Genomic DNA, 16,831 nt, shown 5'->3' with positions numbered 1-16,831 from the left:
GAGGTGCGAGGGGTTCTGTGCCCAGAACGTGGACCCCAGCAGTCCTGGTGAAATGCTTGGCAGCACCTGTGCTCTTCCACCTGGACGGAATTCCTCCTACAGAAACTGCTCTTATGGAAAGAACAACAACGAGACATAATGACAACAGCATTGTCATAATGGCGCAGCTGTGAGTTGCTACACTTCCCCTCCCCATCAGCCGTGTGCCCCCAAGTGCCCATCTAAACCGCTGCTCTGTGCTTCCATTCTGTGAGCCAAGATGCATAAATGGGGATATTCCTGCTGGGGTTACTTACTACAGAGTAATAGGATTAGACTGTGTGCTTTTGCAGGAGCTTGGCGTTACAGACCCCAGAGAATCATGCTCTTACATGCAACCCATTCCTGTGGGTGTGACCTATAAACAGGGCCCGTCTATGAGGCGGCTTCAGCTAAGGAGTGGCCCAATTCAGGCAGGATGGGTCTTAATCCTTTTACAGAAGGCCACAGAGAGAGTGAGAAAAAGCCAAAAGGGACGCCCAGAAGCTGGAAGTCAGTGGAACCGGGAAGAGCAAAACCAGGAGAGGCTGCCATGTGCACTGCCATGTGACAGAGGAGCCCAGGGCCAAGGAGCACCGGCAGCCAGGGCCAAGGAGCACCGGCAGCCAGCCCCAGAACGCACAGCCTTCTGGGAGAAAGTATTGCCTTTATGACACCTCAATTTTAGACTTCTCAAAACCGTGAGCCAATAAATCTCCATGGTTTAAGCCAATCCATTACAGGGTGTTCGTTTTGACAGCTGGAAAATGAAAACCCTTATAAATAATGAAATTATTATATTTTGCTAAGTTTCCCTGGTAAAATATTACCTAGGCATTAAAATCATGCTTTTGAAGACAATTTAATGCTATATTGGAAACTGCTGATAATAAAATGCTGAGTGGAAATGATCAGATACAAAATTTTGTAAAAGAAATCTACCCACCTCTCCACATACACACTGAGAAAAGACCAGCAGGAGAGGCCCTGAAACATTCCTTCTGGGTGTTGGGATAATGGATTCTTATTTAATACTTCTTTATTCTGCGCTGCATTTTTCGAATTGCCTAAAAGGCAGGGTATTTATAACCAAGACAAACATTATCTAGCTCTAGAAGCCGAGGTTATTAATTGGTAAACAAAACTAGCTTATGAGCAGTCCCTCCCAGTAGCATGTTGTACTCCACTTACATAAAATTCTTATGAGAGGAAAAGAACTCTTTACCATTTTTATTTGGAAAGAATACATTTGGGCATTAAGCCAAGGGAATGAGAAAATTAAATTACAGTTAACCAGAGGGAAAAAATCCAGAATTTAAATAGCATATAGCTGAGAGCGGGGGAAATTGATGAAATTTGTGTGTCAAAGAGAGGCACGAAGAGAAAACCAGAGAAGTAGAGAGCCACAGAGACGGTTTGGGAGAATCAGAATAAGAAGCAAGACCTAAGGAGGAGGCTGGTTCCTTCTGGTCTGGGAACAAAGGGGAAGCCTCAATGTTTTTGCATTGGTCACTGAACACTTAATTGAACAGCAAGATCAAGGGGGCTCAGCGGGTCCTGGGTGCTGAATGGGACCCTGTGGGAACCTGAGGGTGCACAGAGGGAAGGGAAAGGAGAGAAGTTTCTTCCCTCCTGTGTTTCTTTCCAAACCCCAGAGCCAGGCTATACTTTCAGGGGCCAGGACTTCCCCAAGTCTTAAAGGATTTCTGAAGCCCCCCCCCCCAAAATATGCCCCTCAGACCCATAGGTCTACAGACTCAGTGGGATCCTTGAAGCAGGACTTGGGTCCGTCCGTTCACATCCCAATATCTCCTTCAGCAGGCACTCAGGGGGTATGCATCTAAGCGTGGAAGGGGGACCCCTCCTGCGTAACAAGTCAAGGGTGAATTTTGTGTGTGGTGGTCATGTGCTCTATCATTAATGACACCAATGCCACCACCACCTCCAACACCACCTTTACCATCATCACTATCACCATCATCACCACCATCACCACCATCACCACCACCACTACCACCACCACCACCATCACCACCACCATCACCATCATCATTACAACCATCACCACCACCACCACCACCACCATTACCCTCACCACCATCACCACCACCACCATCACCACCACCACCTCCACCACCACCACCATCACCATCATCATTACAACCATTACCACCACCACCACCACCACACCATTACCATCACCACCATCACCACCACCACCACCACCACCACCACCATCACCATCATCATTACAACCATCACCACCACCACCACCACCACCATTACCATCACCACCATCACCACCACCACCATCATCACCATCACCAACTTTACCACACCACCACCACCACCATCACCACCTTTACCACCATCACCATTACAACCATCACCACCATCACCACCACCACCACCATCACCACCTTTACCACCACCACCACCACCACCATCACCACCATCACCACCACCACCACCTTTACCACCACCACCACCACCATTACCATCACCACCATCACCACCACCACCACCACCACCACCACCATCACCACCACCAACACCATCATCATTACAACCATCACCACCATCACCACCACCACCATCATCACCATCACCAACTTTACCACCACCACCATCACCACCACCACCACCACCATCACCACCTTTACCACCATCACCATTACAACCACCACCACCATCACCACCACCACCACCATCACCACCACCACCACCACCTTTACCACCACCACCACCACCACCACCATCACCACCACCACCACCACCATCACCACCTTTACCACCATCACCATTACAACCATCACCACCACCACCACCACCACCATCATCACCACCACCACCACCACCACCATCACCACCACCACCACCACCACCATCACCACCACCACCACTACCACCATCATCACCACCACCACCACCACCACCATCACCACCATCACCACCTTTACCACCACCACCATCACCACCATCACCACCACCACCACCACTACCATCACCACCTTTACCACCTCCACCTCCACCTCCACCTCCACCATCACCAATACCATCACCACCATCATTATCACTCCACCACTACCAGCATCACCATCATCCCACCACCACCAGCACTACACCATCACCACCAACCTCACCACCATGTTTCCCCCATGATGGAATATGCATTCTCTATTTTCTTTTCAAGTTACCCTTATTTCCCATCGCAAACTAACTGTTGATTTAGGCCCACAAAGGAAAAAACAAATTCTCATTCCTTTCCTTTGGTCCATCATAGACTGTGGTTTGCCCAAGTGCAAGGTCTTATAAAACTTTGGGCACCCTCTAAGTAAGCCAGAGCATTTCCATCTGCTCCTGAGCTTCCTGCTCCAGTCTGAGTCGGAGCCAACTGGACCAGATGTCAGCATCCAATTCCAACCCAGCGGCGGATCAGCAATTTTTGTACTGCGGGTGAGTTAAAAAGTTAATTCTCCACTGCCTCCCCAGTGCCTGAGAATTACATCTTAAAATAAAAAACTAATGAGCTAAAAAGAAACCAAGGCCAAAATCCCACATTTTATTGCTAATTTTTTATTACCCAAGAAATACATATTTGTTGAAGAAAATATTGTAGGCAACATATATATATATATATATATATATGTTCTGTAATTCACTGCTAATTATGAATTATATATATAAATTTGTACATATTGTTTATTCCATTTTGTCTCTTGCTTTTAAAACATTTAATAATACTGTCACATTCAGAATGAATTGCAGTTAACGGCCAAGCAATCACTGCTTTTCTGTTTTGCTAAAATAAAATCTGTATTAGGCCTCATTTCTCCTTCTAATTTAGGAGAGATTTTTTTAGTCATTGTGTTCAAAAAAGAATATAAAATGAGTAATTACCACTTATTATGTGTGCAGATATGTCACATACATCATCTTAAAAAACAACAGTGACAGGAGAAAAACCTGCGTTATGGAGATAATCGAACCCGGACAGCACCAGGGTAGAAGGAAACACACGTGGAGCCTCAGCTCCCCTCCCAGCGCTAACAAATGTTGAGACATGACCCATCTGTCTTCAACTGTCCTCACTCCTCTCTTCACCAGGCTTGTTTCAAAGATAATTCCAAACAACAAATCATTTCATCTGCAGTTATTTCAGTGTGGATTTCTAAAATATAAGGTCTCTTTCTTATTTTTCAAGATGATTGTGATATACTACCACATAAATAGTGATACCTTATCATCAGTCCAGTCAGTGTCCAGTTTCTCAGATTGTCATATACACCAAATCCCAATCAAACACATGCACACATGCATGATACACATGTACGCATGCAGACATGCATGCATGTGCTCACAAATGTGATGCACACACATGTAGATATGCACACACATGCTCAGGCACACTATGTGCACACATGCACGCACGAACCACAGTGCACACAATTACTGGTTTCTGAGTCAGGATCCAAACAAGGCCCCCACCCTGCATTTACTCTGTAGGCCTCAAGACTCTCTCAGCTGTGCACTTCATCCACTTTCCTTTTCCTACCACTTATTTCTTAAAGAACACATATTATCTTTGATCCTTAACACATGTCTTAAAAGTGTACTCTTATTTTTGTTTTGCAGATATTAGGCCCAGAATGTGCAATAACTTTTCCAAGGTCGTACAGCAAGTGAGCAGATTTGGAAAGGAAAGGTGGCTCCAAGAGAAGTGACCGGCAGCATGAGGAAAGAGTGACAAAACGTCGTTAGGTAAACAAGGCCTGGTGAGTGAAATCGCAGAATTATTGATAAAATTCGGATGCAGCCCACACAGAAATCCTCCCGGAATTGCGGACGAGTCCATTTTAGGCACATACAAAGGGAGACCCTCGAACCCAGCCCTAACTGCCCTGCTGAACTTGTAAGGTCATTGCAAGGTGGAGAAAACCCATCCAGCAAGCCCGCTGAATGAGTCGGAGGAAAAGTTTTTGAACTCAGGGCTCCGAGACCTGAGTCCTGGCTCTTTCTCCAAAAAGCCACGTGTCCCCAGGCCAGCCTCTTCTTACCTGAGCCTCAGCTTTCTCCTCCTCGAAGGGGAGATAATGCCAGCGCTCCCTGTTCTCAGTGCTGTGAGGCTCCCAAGAGGCAGTCCTGGTCTGCAGCCCAGGATGCAAGACTGACCCTCTCGTCGCATGGCGTGGGATTTCTGAGAGGCACCTTGCCCTGGTGCAGTGGGGCAGGGGGCCTGGACCAACTCCCAGCTTTACCTCTCATTTGCACCTGTGGGCAAATTCCTTAACCGCTCACTACACACTTTGCTCATCTGCCACGTGAGCTCATACCAGCAGTCTCTAGAAAATACTTAAGATACCAATATGTGGTAAGCACTCTATAATCATCTGCAAGGCTGGTACTATCCCCACTTTTCTGATGAAGAAACTGAGCCCAACGTCACAGAACCAGCAACAGTCACAGAACTGTTGGGATTCAAGCCGCAGTGTGCTGATTCCACATCCCCACCTAAGCAACCTGAGGGCAGGCGCTGAGGTCCTGAGGGCCTCCCAGCACAGAGAAACTATTTGTAGATTTGTACACTTGCATGACATGGCATGAGTTAATTTAACCAAAATGTATAGCAAAGCTTGGTGGCAGAGGAGGGACGGCTAAGTCCCTGCAACAGGCAGGTAAGCGAGCCAGTAATGTCAACAACAAACACGAAGGTAAAGGCCGGATGGCAGATGCAATGAAGGAGGCAACCTTGAGCGGCATGCAGGCTCAGCAGCAGGGTGGAGGCCGGCTGCAGGGGGGGGGAAGGTATGCTCTCCCCTCTCCCCTCCCCACCCACTCCCCAGATCAGGAATCCTGCTGAATTGAGGGTATAACGAATTATGTGAGGCTGGATCATGGAGGTGGGGCCAGGCGAACACGGTGCAAGCTGAGGCTAGAGAAGTATTCACAACCAAACGCTTAAAAACCTTGTGGGGGTTAAAAATGGCTCCCCAAAAGATCTCTATGCCCCAAACCCCAGAAACGGCGAAGGTCACAGCCTATGAGAAAGTCCTGGCTGATGTGGTAAGTTAAGGCTCTTGAGACGGGAGACTTCCCTGGGTTACCTGGGAGGAGAGGCCACATGAAGGCCGAGCAGAGAGAGACTGAAGACCCTTGAAGAGGGGGTGACACGGCCACAAGCTAAGAGATGCCGGCAGCCCCCAGAAGCCAGAAGAGGCAAGGAACAGGTTCTCCCTGGGGCGTCCAGGGGGAGTGTGGCCCTGCTGACACTTCCATTTCGGCCCAGGGGTCCTGAGTGTGGACGTCCATGGTGAGAGAATAGAATAAGTCTCTGCTGTCTGAAGCCCCCCAGCCTGGGGTAATGTGATACAGTGGCCACAGGAACAACTCCATTCTAAGGAGACTGGACCTGCCTTTGCGGGAAAGGGACGTCCTCGAAGCTGACTGTGGAGTGCAGTACAGCCATGATGTGGTCAGACGCTAGGAGGGGTGGGCAGTGGAGACACTGACGTCCCAGGAGCTGGTCAGAAGGTTTGCCAACGCCCCCTGCCCCATAAGAGCTGACGTGGGCCTGGAAAAGAGCAGGGAGGGTGGAGGTGGGCGGTAGAGCTTGAGCCATCTAGAAATCCATGGAGGAATTTCCCTTTGGCTGTCCAGACTCAGGTTGGCGCTCCGGGCCACCAGAATGGGCGCTGGGGTCTCAGCACATTTCCCCTTGCAGCAGCTCTCAGGACACCCTGCACAGAACCCGTATGTCACAGTTCATCCGATCGTCACTCGGCATTTTTTCTGGGCTGCTTTGTTTTTGCTTTTTTCATTCCGGGTGTCTGAGGCCACTCTCCAGTGTTATAAATAATGGATCACAGCAGAATGAAAATGCAAAAAGCGAGGAGCCAAAGGAGTAAGAAACGTGCCAAGGGGGAGCTCCTTCAGAGGGTTTTAAAAGATGGGCATGGGGGGTGTTTCTAAAGGTCCCACTCAAATTTACTTTACACCTGAGATCTGATTGAAGAACTGGATGCAGCCCCTTTTCACACACACACACACACACATACACACACACACACACACACCCGCCAATGGCCCTTCCCTTCTCTTCACGTCACTTCTGCCCACTTCTCCCCAGACCTGCATCTCATCTCTGCTGTATCAGAACTTGGAGGTCCGCTCAGCCATCCTTGGGGGCTGGTACCCAGCGGTAAAGGGGGTGGGGGAGGTGGAGGAGCAGTGGCCCTCATTAGCAGACTCTAGGCCAGTGCCCAGGATGTCACGCTCACGCCGAGGCCAGCGTGCGGCACAGAATAGGTGCTCAGCCAACACTTCACAGAGTCCAAGTGATGAGCCTCATCCTGTTTGATTTCTACCACCAGCCCTCCTGCCCGCCCTCCACGGGTGAGCGCACAGAGGCCTGCGGAGGGTCAGCACCGGGACGGGGCTATGGAAACGGCTGGTGGGAGGCTGCAGTGGGCAGAGCTCAGGAAACACGCACCCAGGCAGAGCAGCCACCAAAGCCCCCAGCTCTGCACCAGCATTGAAGGAAAATCCCAGGAAATGGAAAACAGATCTACCCACGTGACACGAGGGACCCCCCCCCCCCTCCACCTTGAATTCTGCCTTACTAACCTGGGTGATGGGACACCTGAGTGTACTTGGAGTTTTCTTCACATAGACCGGGCGAGGCCACTCTCTCCCTGTCCTCGGAAATGCCTGCGGAGTTACCTGCACAGGTAAACACCCCGCGGAGAGAGCGCAGGCACTTTCACTCTGGGACTACCCGAAACCAAGTGCCAGCCCTAGCTCTGCTGGAGCCAAGAACGTCTGCAAAAGTCACTGTGCACGTGTTACCTTCCTCCCATCCTCCCACTGCTGGGACAAGTCTGAAATGCCCAGGAGCTGGAGACAAGAGGTCCAAAGAGCAAAGGGAACCCAGGGGCCCCACACTCCCCGGGCCCCAGGGCAGGCAACCAGGAGGTGCCCAGCCCAGGTGGCAGGAAGCAGCGCACCCCCTTTCTCCTCCCTGTGAACACCCAGTACCCTTGGAAAGCCATGTGGGTGCTGCTTCCCTGACCTTTAATGGGAAGGAGATGGGATGGATAAAAGGGAGAGGATAAACAATTGCATTTCCAGACCTCTAGCTCAGAAACAAGCCAGTGCCTGGGTCTTGAAGAAAAGGAAGGGCAGCCAATGACAGCATTCCTGCAAGTGCTCTTGGCTGAGAAAAAGAAAGTCCCCACTGAGCTACTGGGGGCAGAACCTACCAGATGAGGGGGAGGTCTTCATTCTCCAGCACATGCCTGAAAGCCCCAAATGGCTATAGTTCTCAACCAGAGCTACAAGCCCAGCTCTGAGGTCCCCAGCAGCGTGGCACGAGGAGCCGTGAGCACAGAGCAAGTTCAAGAAAAAGTAACAGGCGTTATGGAGAGGGCAGCGGCTAGACAGCCCGTTCACCTCCTCCCCTGTCCATTTTGGGAAAGGCCCTTTAGGGAACAGAAAAGAGGAGAACATCCATGGGTGCCACGGGGCTCTGGGGCTCTGTGGACATCCCCTCTTTCCTTCTCAGTGCCGTCTAGAAAGCAGACAGGGTCTCCCTCCTTTGCACCCCCGGGGCCAGCCAGCCGGGATCCCAGCTCACACCCGCCCCTCCCGGGTCAACCCAGACGGCGCTTGTCCTGCAGGTAAACCCAGCCCTGAGGGTCACCTGTGGCAAACTTCCTGCCTGCCATGACCTCGGGCTGCAGGCCCTCACCTCTCTGCCCCTCTGGAGTCCAGCCTGTCCCCTTCTCACCTCCTTGCAGTAAGCATCATCTGGGCAACCTATGGGAAGGACTTGGAAGGGGAGTGGCTTATGTCTGACCTAGAGACACAGTCTTCTCTCACCTCTTTAAAAAATAAAGGAGTGGGCCACGGGGGCTCAGCAGGCAGAGTTCTCACCTGCCATGCCAGAGACCAGGGTTTGATTCCTGGTGCCTGCCCATGCAAAAACTAACTAACTAAATAAAGGCAGTCTTTGTTAAATTCTCCTCTGCGGGGGGGGGGGGGGGGGGGGGGAGGGAACAGAGTGAGTGTGTGTGTGTGTGTGTGTGTGTGAGTGTGCGCGCACGCACGTGGTGCATGCGTGTGCACATGCATGCAGGAAAACATTCAGCAGAGGGCCCTTTCCTTCCGTGCTGGGGGCAGGGAGGCTGGTAAGTTCGTGCAGCCCCAGACGCCAGGTCCAGGAAGTCAGCGTGAGCCTCGCCCCATGTCTGCTCTTCTCGCCCTGCCCAGTGCTGAGGACAGAGGGATGGGGTGGCCGCTGACCTTGAAATGCTCCCGGCTCCATATGACCTGATTCTACCCCAGCTGGCTTGAGTGGGGAAGGGGCGCCGGCACTTTCCATTTCCCACATCAGGCTCAGGGAGGGGGTTCGGGTGGTTCGTTGGCTTAAACCCATCTGCTGGGGGAGGCCGTGTGGCGGCCCAAACCAGGCTGGCCCCTATCCCCAGACTGGCCGGGGCACCTGTCCACATGCCTTGGCCAGGCCCTCCTCAGGTGGCCAGGTGAGAAGCGGCTGCTTGGAATCCCTGAAATGGCCACCCAGGTCTGGAATCAATTTCCTCACAATGGCGTCCCCTCCCCCAGCTCTCTAATCCCCTCCTTGCCATCAGCAGCCCGGAGTCTCTGGACGGTCTCCACCAGGGAAAGGTCTTAGAAGACCAGTGGCCCCAGACCAAGGGGGTCTGCTCTAGACCCCTCTCCTGTGGGCCTTGAGATCTCCAAAGAGGAGGGCAGGTGCACCCCACCTGGACCAGTGGCCTAACTCAGGCCTCTGTGGGGGCGCAGGCCACCAGGGCTGTGGGAGGTGACACCTCCAGGTCCAGGACAGCTCCTGCTAGGTCGGCCCCGCCCCCCGCACCTGCTCTGCTTGGGGCAGGGACCAGCAGCCGCCCCGGGCGTCTGCCGGGCCGCACTCGGAGGCATGGACGTGAGTCCTGGGCCGTTCTGCAACCCCGGGCTCCGGGACGCCCACTCCCGGGGTCGTTTCACGGAAATTAAAGCCTTGAAGCTAAAAAACTCAGCCCGATCCGATATTTAAAAAAGAAAGCTCTGCGGATGAAGTGAAATACCACCAGCACCCACCTTGCATGTCGCCCCTTTTCACAACAGCCTGAGCGGTGGGGACGCCGGCGCCCGCCGCGGCCCCCGCTGCCCCCGGCCCAAGCTGTCGGAGCGGATGCCCCGCGCGTGGCGGCAGCAGCCCGGACTGACCGACGCGCGGACGGACGCAAGGACAGGCGTCCCCAGTCCTTCCTGCCCGGCGGCTTCCCTCGCCTGGTCCTCCCCTCCGCCGCCGCCTCCCCCTCTCGGCGCTGTCCCCCGGCCGGGGGGCGACCAGTGCAAGGGCGCGGGCTGACCGCGGGGGAGTGGGGGTAGCGGTGGGGGTAAGGGGGGGCAGCGCTACCTTCTGAATCCGTCCATCGATGTCCAAGTAGATGGCCTTGGGCCGGTAGCTGGAGGAGCCGGCCCCCATCTTGAGCCAAGCGGCTGCAGTCGGACTTTTTACTGTACTTTCTCAACGCCAGGCGCCCGGCAGGGGGGGGGGGAGGGAGGAGGGGGCGGGCGGAGGGAGGACTGCGGAGAGGAGCCAACCAGAGCCGCCCGCCCCCGCCCCGGAGCACACTAAGCCCTGGCTCGGGTGCCACCGGCTCGCGCCGCCCGCCCCCTCCCCGCGCCCGCCCCCTCCCCGCGCCGCCCGCCCCTTTCCCCCCCGGGCCCGCCCTCCTTCCTGCGGCTCCCCTTCTCTCTCCTCTCCCTCTTTTCTTCTCGTCCCGCCTCCGTCGCTTCCTCTCTCCTCCTGCCCCCTCCCCCCGCCGCCCTCCCTCTCTGTCATCCCTCCCCCCTCTTTTCCCTCCGCTGCACCCCCCCCACTCCTTCCCATGGACTCTTTGGGGACAAGGCTGAGTCTGCCCCTAGTGACCCCCTTTGGCTCCTGAACTGGCCCTCCCGGTGGGTACTGAGCCCCATGGCCACCCGGTTTGGGTTCCTCCCTCGGGCTTGGGGGGTTTGGTTCCTCAGCTGCTGTGGGGTCCTTACTGAAACCAAGCACCAGGCAGCAGTGAGAGCCTTCCCCTAGGTTTCCTCTCGCCTTGCTGTGATTGTGGACCTCATTTAATTTGCAGAGGAAATGGAAAAAGTTTCCTTTCATTCACCCACATCCTCCCCCTAAGTTTTCTGTACGTTTTAGGGAGTGCCAGCCTCTCCCAGCTGCGCGGGAGCTGAAATGGCAATTTTATTTCTGTCCTTAATGTAGCCAGAGCAAGGACCCCCCAGCCACAAACAAGGGTTTGTGGGTTCTGCACTGCTCTGCCCTCCCTCGTCCGCTGAGGTCAACACCTACAGGAGCCGGGAGGGGTACCAGGTGGCCTGTGACCTGCCATCACGGTGGGAGCTGCCTGTGCCTCTCCCCATTCTCTGGGTTTTGGGGGTGGGAAGGAGCTGGGAAGGGGGAGTAAATGCCTGCAGGGGCTGCAGTGCTGTGAGAATGCACACGTGGTTTCTTTCTAAATGAATTCCCAGCCCGGCTTCTGTGTGTTGCATGTCAGATTCTGCTTATTGGGAGGCCAGGTGCGCCCAGGCTGGCGGCCAGGGCCTCTGGCCAAGGTCATTTCTTCTCCTTTCCCCGGCTGTCCCTGCCTCCACCTACTGGACAGTTGCTGGCTTTACAGACTCCCTCTGGAGCCCGCAGAGCATCAGGGAGGGCTGGGTCCTGGGGAAGTTGGGACCCCAGCATCGGGGATGGCTCCCCCTCAGCCGTGGGGTGACTGTCATTAGGGGAGGGGGTATCCTCAGCCTCCACACAGTCCCCATGCCAATTGGTGCCCCTGTGCCTGCTCTGGAGCTGCTTTCATGGGGGGGCCTCGCAGGCGATGACCTTGAGCCCCTCCTCTAGCCCAGTGAAGTCCCCGTGCCGTGGCTTGGGCACCCTGCGTTCTGCTTTACAAGCACCTGGGGGCTTGAAGGGGCAGCCTGGGGGTCTTCAAAGGTGGCAGTGAGCCCAGTCGAGGGTGTGCAGGGGCCTCCTGACTTATAATTGTGACACAGCGTCCACAGAGGATGGGAGCAGCGCTGTCCTTAGAGTGCAAGCTTGTCACCAGATCCCCTGAAGCCTCGTCCGGTGGCTGCTGACGGCGGTGTGGACCTGGAATGGTCACAGCCGGGGGATGCCTCGTGGCCTTGGCCGTGCCTATTCTCCATGGCTTCTCACCATCGCGCCTGGCCCTCCCCAGCCATCTCCTTCAAGATCCCGGAAGGACAAGCGTCCCGAAGGCAGCGCAGCCTGGCAGGGGGACAGCGGCAGGCAGGAGGGGAGGCCTGGCGCCCAGCTCCCTGACTGGCATTCCGCTAACAGTCATGCTGCTGTTTTGCATTTAGTGTCTCCACCCTCAGGAGCCTGGACTGCCGGGCAAAGACATTCACTCCTTCGGACCGCAGCTGTCCCCTGGAGGAGGCCACTGCCCGTCTTCTTACGGACCAGCGGTTCTTTCCTTCATGGACACGTCCATCGGCTGCTGTTCCAGACACGGTGGGCACAGAGGGACCCAAATGAACAACTCTTGCCCTCCAGGAGCTGGCATTCTAGTGGGGGGGACAGACAAGAAACAGGAAGAATAATACAAAATGTAACAGGCTAGGAAATAAAGAGTGCCAAGGGGAAAGGGGCAGGGGAGGGGACCATGACATGTGGAGTGTTGGGGAGTTGAAGTTTTAGAAAGAGTGGCAGGAAGGCCGTGTTTATCAGAGGGAAGAACTTTCTAGCGATGGGAACAGCCCCCACCAAGGCTCATCAGCTGGCAACGAAAACCAGTGGGAGGCCGGGGTGGCTGGAGTGGACAGAGGTGGGGCCGTCAGGGGCAGCCATGGGAGTCAGCGTGGGGCAGCAGCACCCCTGCAGGCTGTACCAGGAACTCGACTTTTACCTGCAGGGCGTGGAGCCGAGGAGGAACATGGTCGGACGCGCGTCTGCCCAGGGCCTGGCAGCTGCTGGCTGGAAAAGGGACTGCGGGGGCGAGGCCAGAGCGGGGAGGCCAGGGCAGGGGACAGCACGGTGGCCTGGAGCAGGGTCAGGAGAAGCGGTTGGTTCCAGCATCCGATATGGAGGTTGTTTAGGTCTTTCGTTCCTGCCCACTTCTGTGGCCGTCGTTTCTCGTCTTCTGCTCCCCTCCTTTCCTGAGACCTGGAGCTGCACAGTGGCTGCACCTTGACCCTGCGGCCTGTTTGGGTGCAATGCAGGAATGGCCAAGCCCACGCCCTCCATCCCTTCCCTCGGGTCTCCGCATCAGCTGTCTGCCCTGCGCCTGCCCGGCCTCCCGGGCTGCCCCCCTGCCCGCTGCTGGGGAGACCCGGGGGGCAGGCCTGGGGGCCCTTGGGGAATGTGTTCCCCCCAGTTAATGTAATCACAGAGAAGCTACAGGAGGGACTTTCGAGCTGTCTGGGGCCTCTGAGCATGGATCCTGCTCTCCCTTTCACAGCGAAGGGGAGTGGCCCTCAAGGAGGTCCTGGGTGTGCAAAGCCACTGAGTGCCAGAGCTGGGCCTGCCCAGGGGCTCCGCGCTGTGCAGAGCACAGTTTCTTCTGGAAACCTCCATCCCCACAGGGCTCATTCCCTTATGCAGCATTCACTCTTCCACTGCCAAGGAGGAAATTCAAATAAGGCTAATGAGCCAGTGCAAGGTTGAAAGGGCTGTGCTGCTAAGGAGGCCAGGAGGACAGTGGGAGGAGCTGGTGGCAGGTTCCTAGGCTCCACAGCAGCTCATCCCCTACAGCGGGGAAGAGAGCGGCAGTGAGGGGAGGGAAGAGAAGGGTCTGCCCCAGTCCTCCCCCAGGCAGAGCCAGAGCTTGGGCAGGGAGATCGGGGCACTGGAGGGTGTCCCTGGAGACTGAAGGAGGCGTCCGGCCAGGCTGGAACCAGGTGACCGCTGGCAGGGCAGGACCCCATGGCCAGCAGCTCCACATCTGCTCCAGCCTCTGCCCCAATAGCCCTACCATCTGCCCCAATATCTCCAAACCCTGCCCTAGCAGCTGCACCATCTGTCCCATCAGCTCCTATCCTCTGTCCCATCAGCTCCCACCATCAGCCTCAGCAGTCCCACCCCCACCACCTGCCCCAGCAGCCCCACCATCTGCCCCAGCAGCTCCGACCACCTGCCTCAACAGCCCCACCATCTGCCCCAGCAGCTCCCACCATCTGCCCCAGTAGCTTCGACTACCTGCCCCAGCAGCCCTACCATCTGCCCCAGTAGCTCCGACCACCTGCCCCAGCAGCCCCACCATCTGCCCCAGCAGCTCCCACCATCTGCCCCAGTCTGGGGATTACACAATTATCACTAGTTGCAAATTCCTCAGACAGTGAAGCAGAAGAGGCAAAGTCCATCCAGGTTAGAGGATGGAGTGCTGCCTGCTTCTTCTCCATCGCTGCCTAGTGGGTCTCTGGCGCTCATGCTCTCTTATCTGCATGTCCATGTCGTTAGGCAGTAGACCAGGAGACTGTTTTCAATACTTTGCTGCTGTAACCAAGGCGGTAACCAGCCCCTCCCTTGCCGACCCTCCGGTGTTGCACTATTGTGCAGGATCGATTCTTGAGAGTAAGATTTCTGGGTAAAAGTGCAGCACATTCAAATTTTAATTTTGCCAAATTGCTGCTCCAAAAGGCTAAGCCCATTTTTCCTCCCGCCATCAAAAAATGAGAGCCCTTTCACCTCACTTTCAACAGCATAAGAGAGACTTACTCCTGTTTATTTTTTCCAGTTAAAGAAGAGCAAAAAATCCTGTTTAGCTTGTGTTTATGTGTTCAAAAGTGAGCTGTGGTATGTTCTTTTGTGTTTGTGTTCCATTTGTGTTTCTCCAGTGAATTCAGGTCCTTTGCCTTTTCCCCCAACTTAAAAATTTTTTTATTATTGATTTTTACTAGCTCTTTATGTATAAAGGCTAGTGACCCTTTGCCCCATTATAAATTTTATAAATGTTTTTCCCAAGTCTATGACTGATTTATCTTTTTTGTTGTTGTTGTTGCTTGGGCAGGCACCAGGAATGGATGCTGGGTCTCTGGCATGGCAGGCAAGAACTCTGCCACTGAGCCACCGTGGCCCTCCTTGATTTATCTTTTAACTTTATTTGGTTTCCTCACGTGTGGCTTTACTTTAAGGAGTCAAAGCTGTACAACTTTTCTTTTAGGTGTTCTGGATTTCGAGTCACTTAGAAAGGAAGTATCATTTATAGTAGAAAAAGAAAAGAATGAAACAAGTGACCTCAATTTCTAAGATTGGGCCTGGTTAATTAAATTGTGGCACATTTGCTGGAGGTGACGTAAAGGGACAGAAACAAAGGGGAAGGTGTATGGCATGTTGGCTCTTTGGTAGCAGCAGCGTCTGCAGGACATGTGCACACTGACCGTCCTTTGCTCGTGGGGCCGTTCGCTGAGCACCTGTCACATGGCAGTCGCTGGGCGTAGCCTGCACGGCCTGGCCATCGGCTCTGGAGGTTACCAGCACAGAGCTGAACCCGGGGCAAAGGGAATGTGAAATGGTGGTGTTAAGAGGGCAGAATAGGGGCATCTGTCCAAGTGGCTGGAGAGGAAAGACTGGGATTCAGGTTCGTGCAGAAGAGGCGCAGTCACCCTGTGGGGCAGAGACAAACGTGCCCATCGCAGCGGAGGGGACAAAGTTGGGCCACCCTCGGGGCCTTCTCAGGATAGCCGCGGGCCTCTGTGGGAGCTGCTGGGCCAGGGCCTCTCCCTTCTCCCTCGGGCCCCTGAAAGGCCTCCTCGGGGGTCCCTGGCTGCCATCGCCCTCCCAGGCCTCCTGCAGGCACTTCCCGGGTGGCCTGCCTGTTCCCCGGCTTTGCCCCAAACATCTCCGCGATGGTCCTTCTGTGGGGAGCCCCCGTCACCTGCCACGTGCACCTGATGTCCCAGTCCACCCTCTCCTTTCTTTGGTCTCCGTCCCCCTTCCCCTGCGGTCACCCAGTGCCCGCATCATTTCATCTCTTCTCTGTCATCACCTTATTCTTTAAAATTCCTTGAAGTGTCACCTCCTCGGGGTCATCGTTTCTGAATTCCTGGTGTCCCTGGGTCCTGAGACCCTCCCCGGTACATCTCTGTCCTCCTTGCTGCGTGGACCATTCCTTTCCCTCCTGGAGCTTCAGTTTCTCCCCTGGGTCGGGGAGCAAGCAGCTGCCTGGAAGGGCTGCCATGAGGGTGAACTGGGGTGGGGCCAGTACCCGGGGAGCCCTGAGCCTGGGCCTGGGTGCAGGAGAGGCTGCCCCGGAGGGGCTGTTTGGGAGTCCCACCAGGGACCGGGGCGCAGCCCAACCCCCACATGTCCTGGTAAGGAGGACCTGTCTCCCGCGTGGGATCAGGACGTGCCCTTGCCGGTGGGGTCTGCTGGGTCGGGCTCTCTCCCATGGCCTGGAGCTCCGGGAACGGTCCTTGAGGGACTTCGCCTGGCTTAGGAGCCGGTGCTGAGCGCTCGCGCTCGGCCTCAGGTTTCTACCAGGCGCCCCACTCACCTGCTGGCCCCACCTCTGACGGCACGGCGGGCCGCGGTGGAGGTTGCACCTCCCAGGGCCGCGGGCTTCAGCTTGCGGTGACCGGTCACCAGCCTCGAACTCGGGCCCGCATGGGACTGTCACACTCAGGTCCCTTAGGCGCGAAGTGGCCCCGACTCTCCCTGACAGCTGTCCCCTCAGGGCACACAGGGACGTAGCGGGGAGCTTGTTTCCACTCACGGAGCCGTGCTGACTGTGAGACGGACGAGGCACTGAGCTCTGGAGACCTCGGG

The 16,831-nt window shown here is 55.2% G+C and overlaps 1 protein-coding gene across 2 annotated transcripts in view; it reads right to left on the bottom strand.

Moving 5' to 3' along the window:
• Positions 1–10,599, bottom strand: part of PDE9A (phosphodiesterase 9A) — a 108,845-nt gene extending 98,246 nt beyond the window's left edge. For both annotated transcript variants that reach the window (XM_077118994.1, XM_077118995.1), the window contains exon 1: positions 10,460–10,599. In XM_077118994.1, coding sequence (XP_076975109.1) covers positions 10,460–10,528 — 69 coding nt within the window. In that variant the 5' untranslated portion in view covers positions 10,529–10,599. The remainder of the gene's footprint in view (positions 1–10,459) is intronic.
• Between the last annotated feature and the right edge of the window lie 6,232 nt (positions 10,600–16,831).

Source organism: Tamandua tetradactyla, chromosome 10, assembly GCF_023851605.1.
Source record: "Tamandua tetradactyla isolate mTamTet1 chromosome 10, mTamTet1.pri, whole genome shotgun sequence".
NCBI lineage: Eukaryota > Metazoa > Chordata > Mammalia > Pilosa > Myrmecophagidae > Tamandua > Tamandua tetradactyla.
The sequence above is the reverse complement of the archived record's forward strand: the minus strand, read 5'-3'. Positions and strand labels throughout refer to the sequence as shown.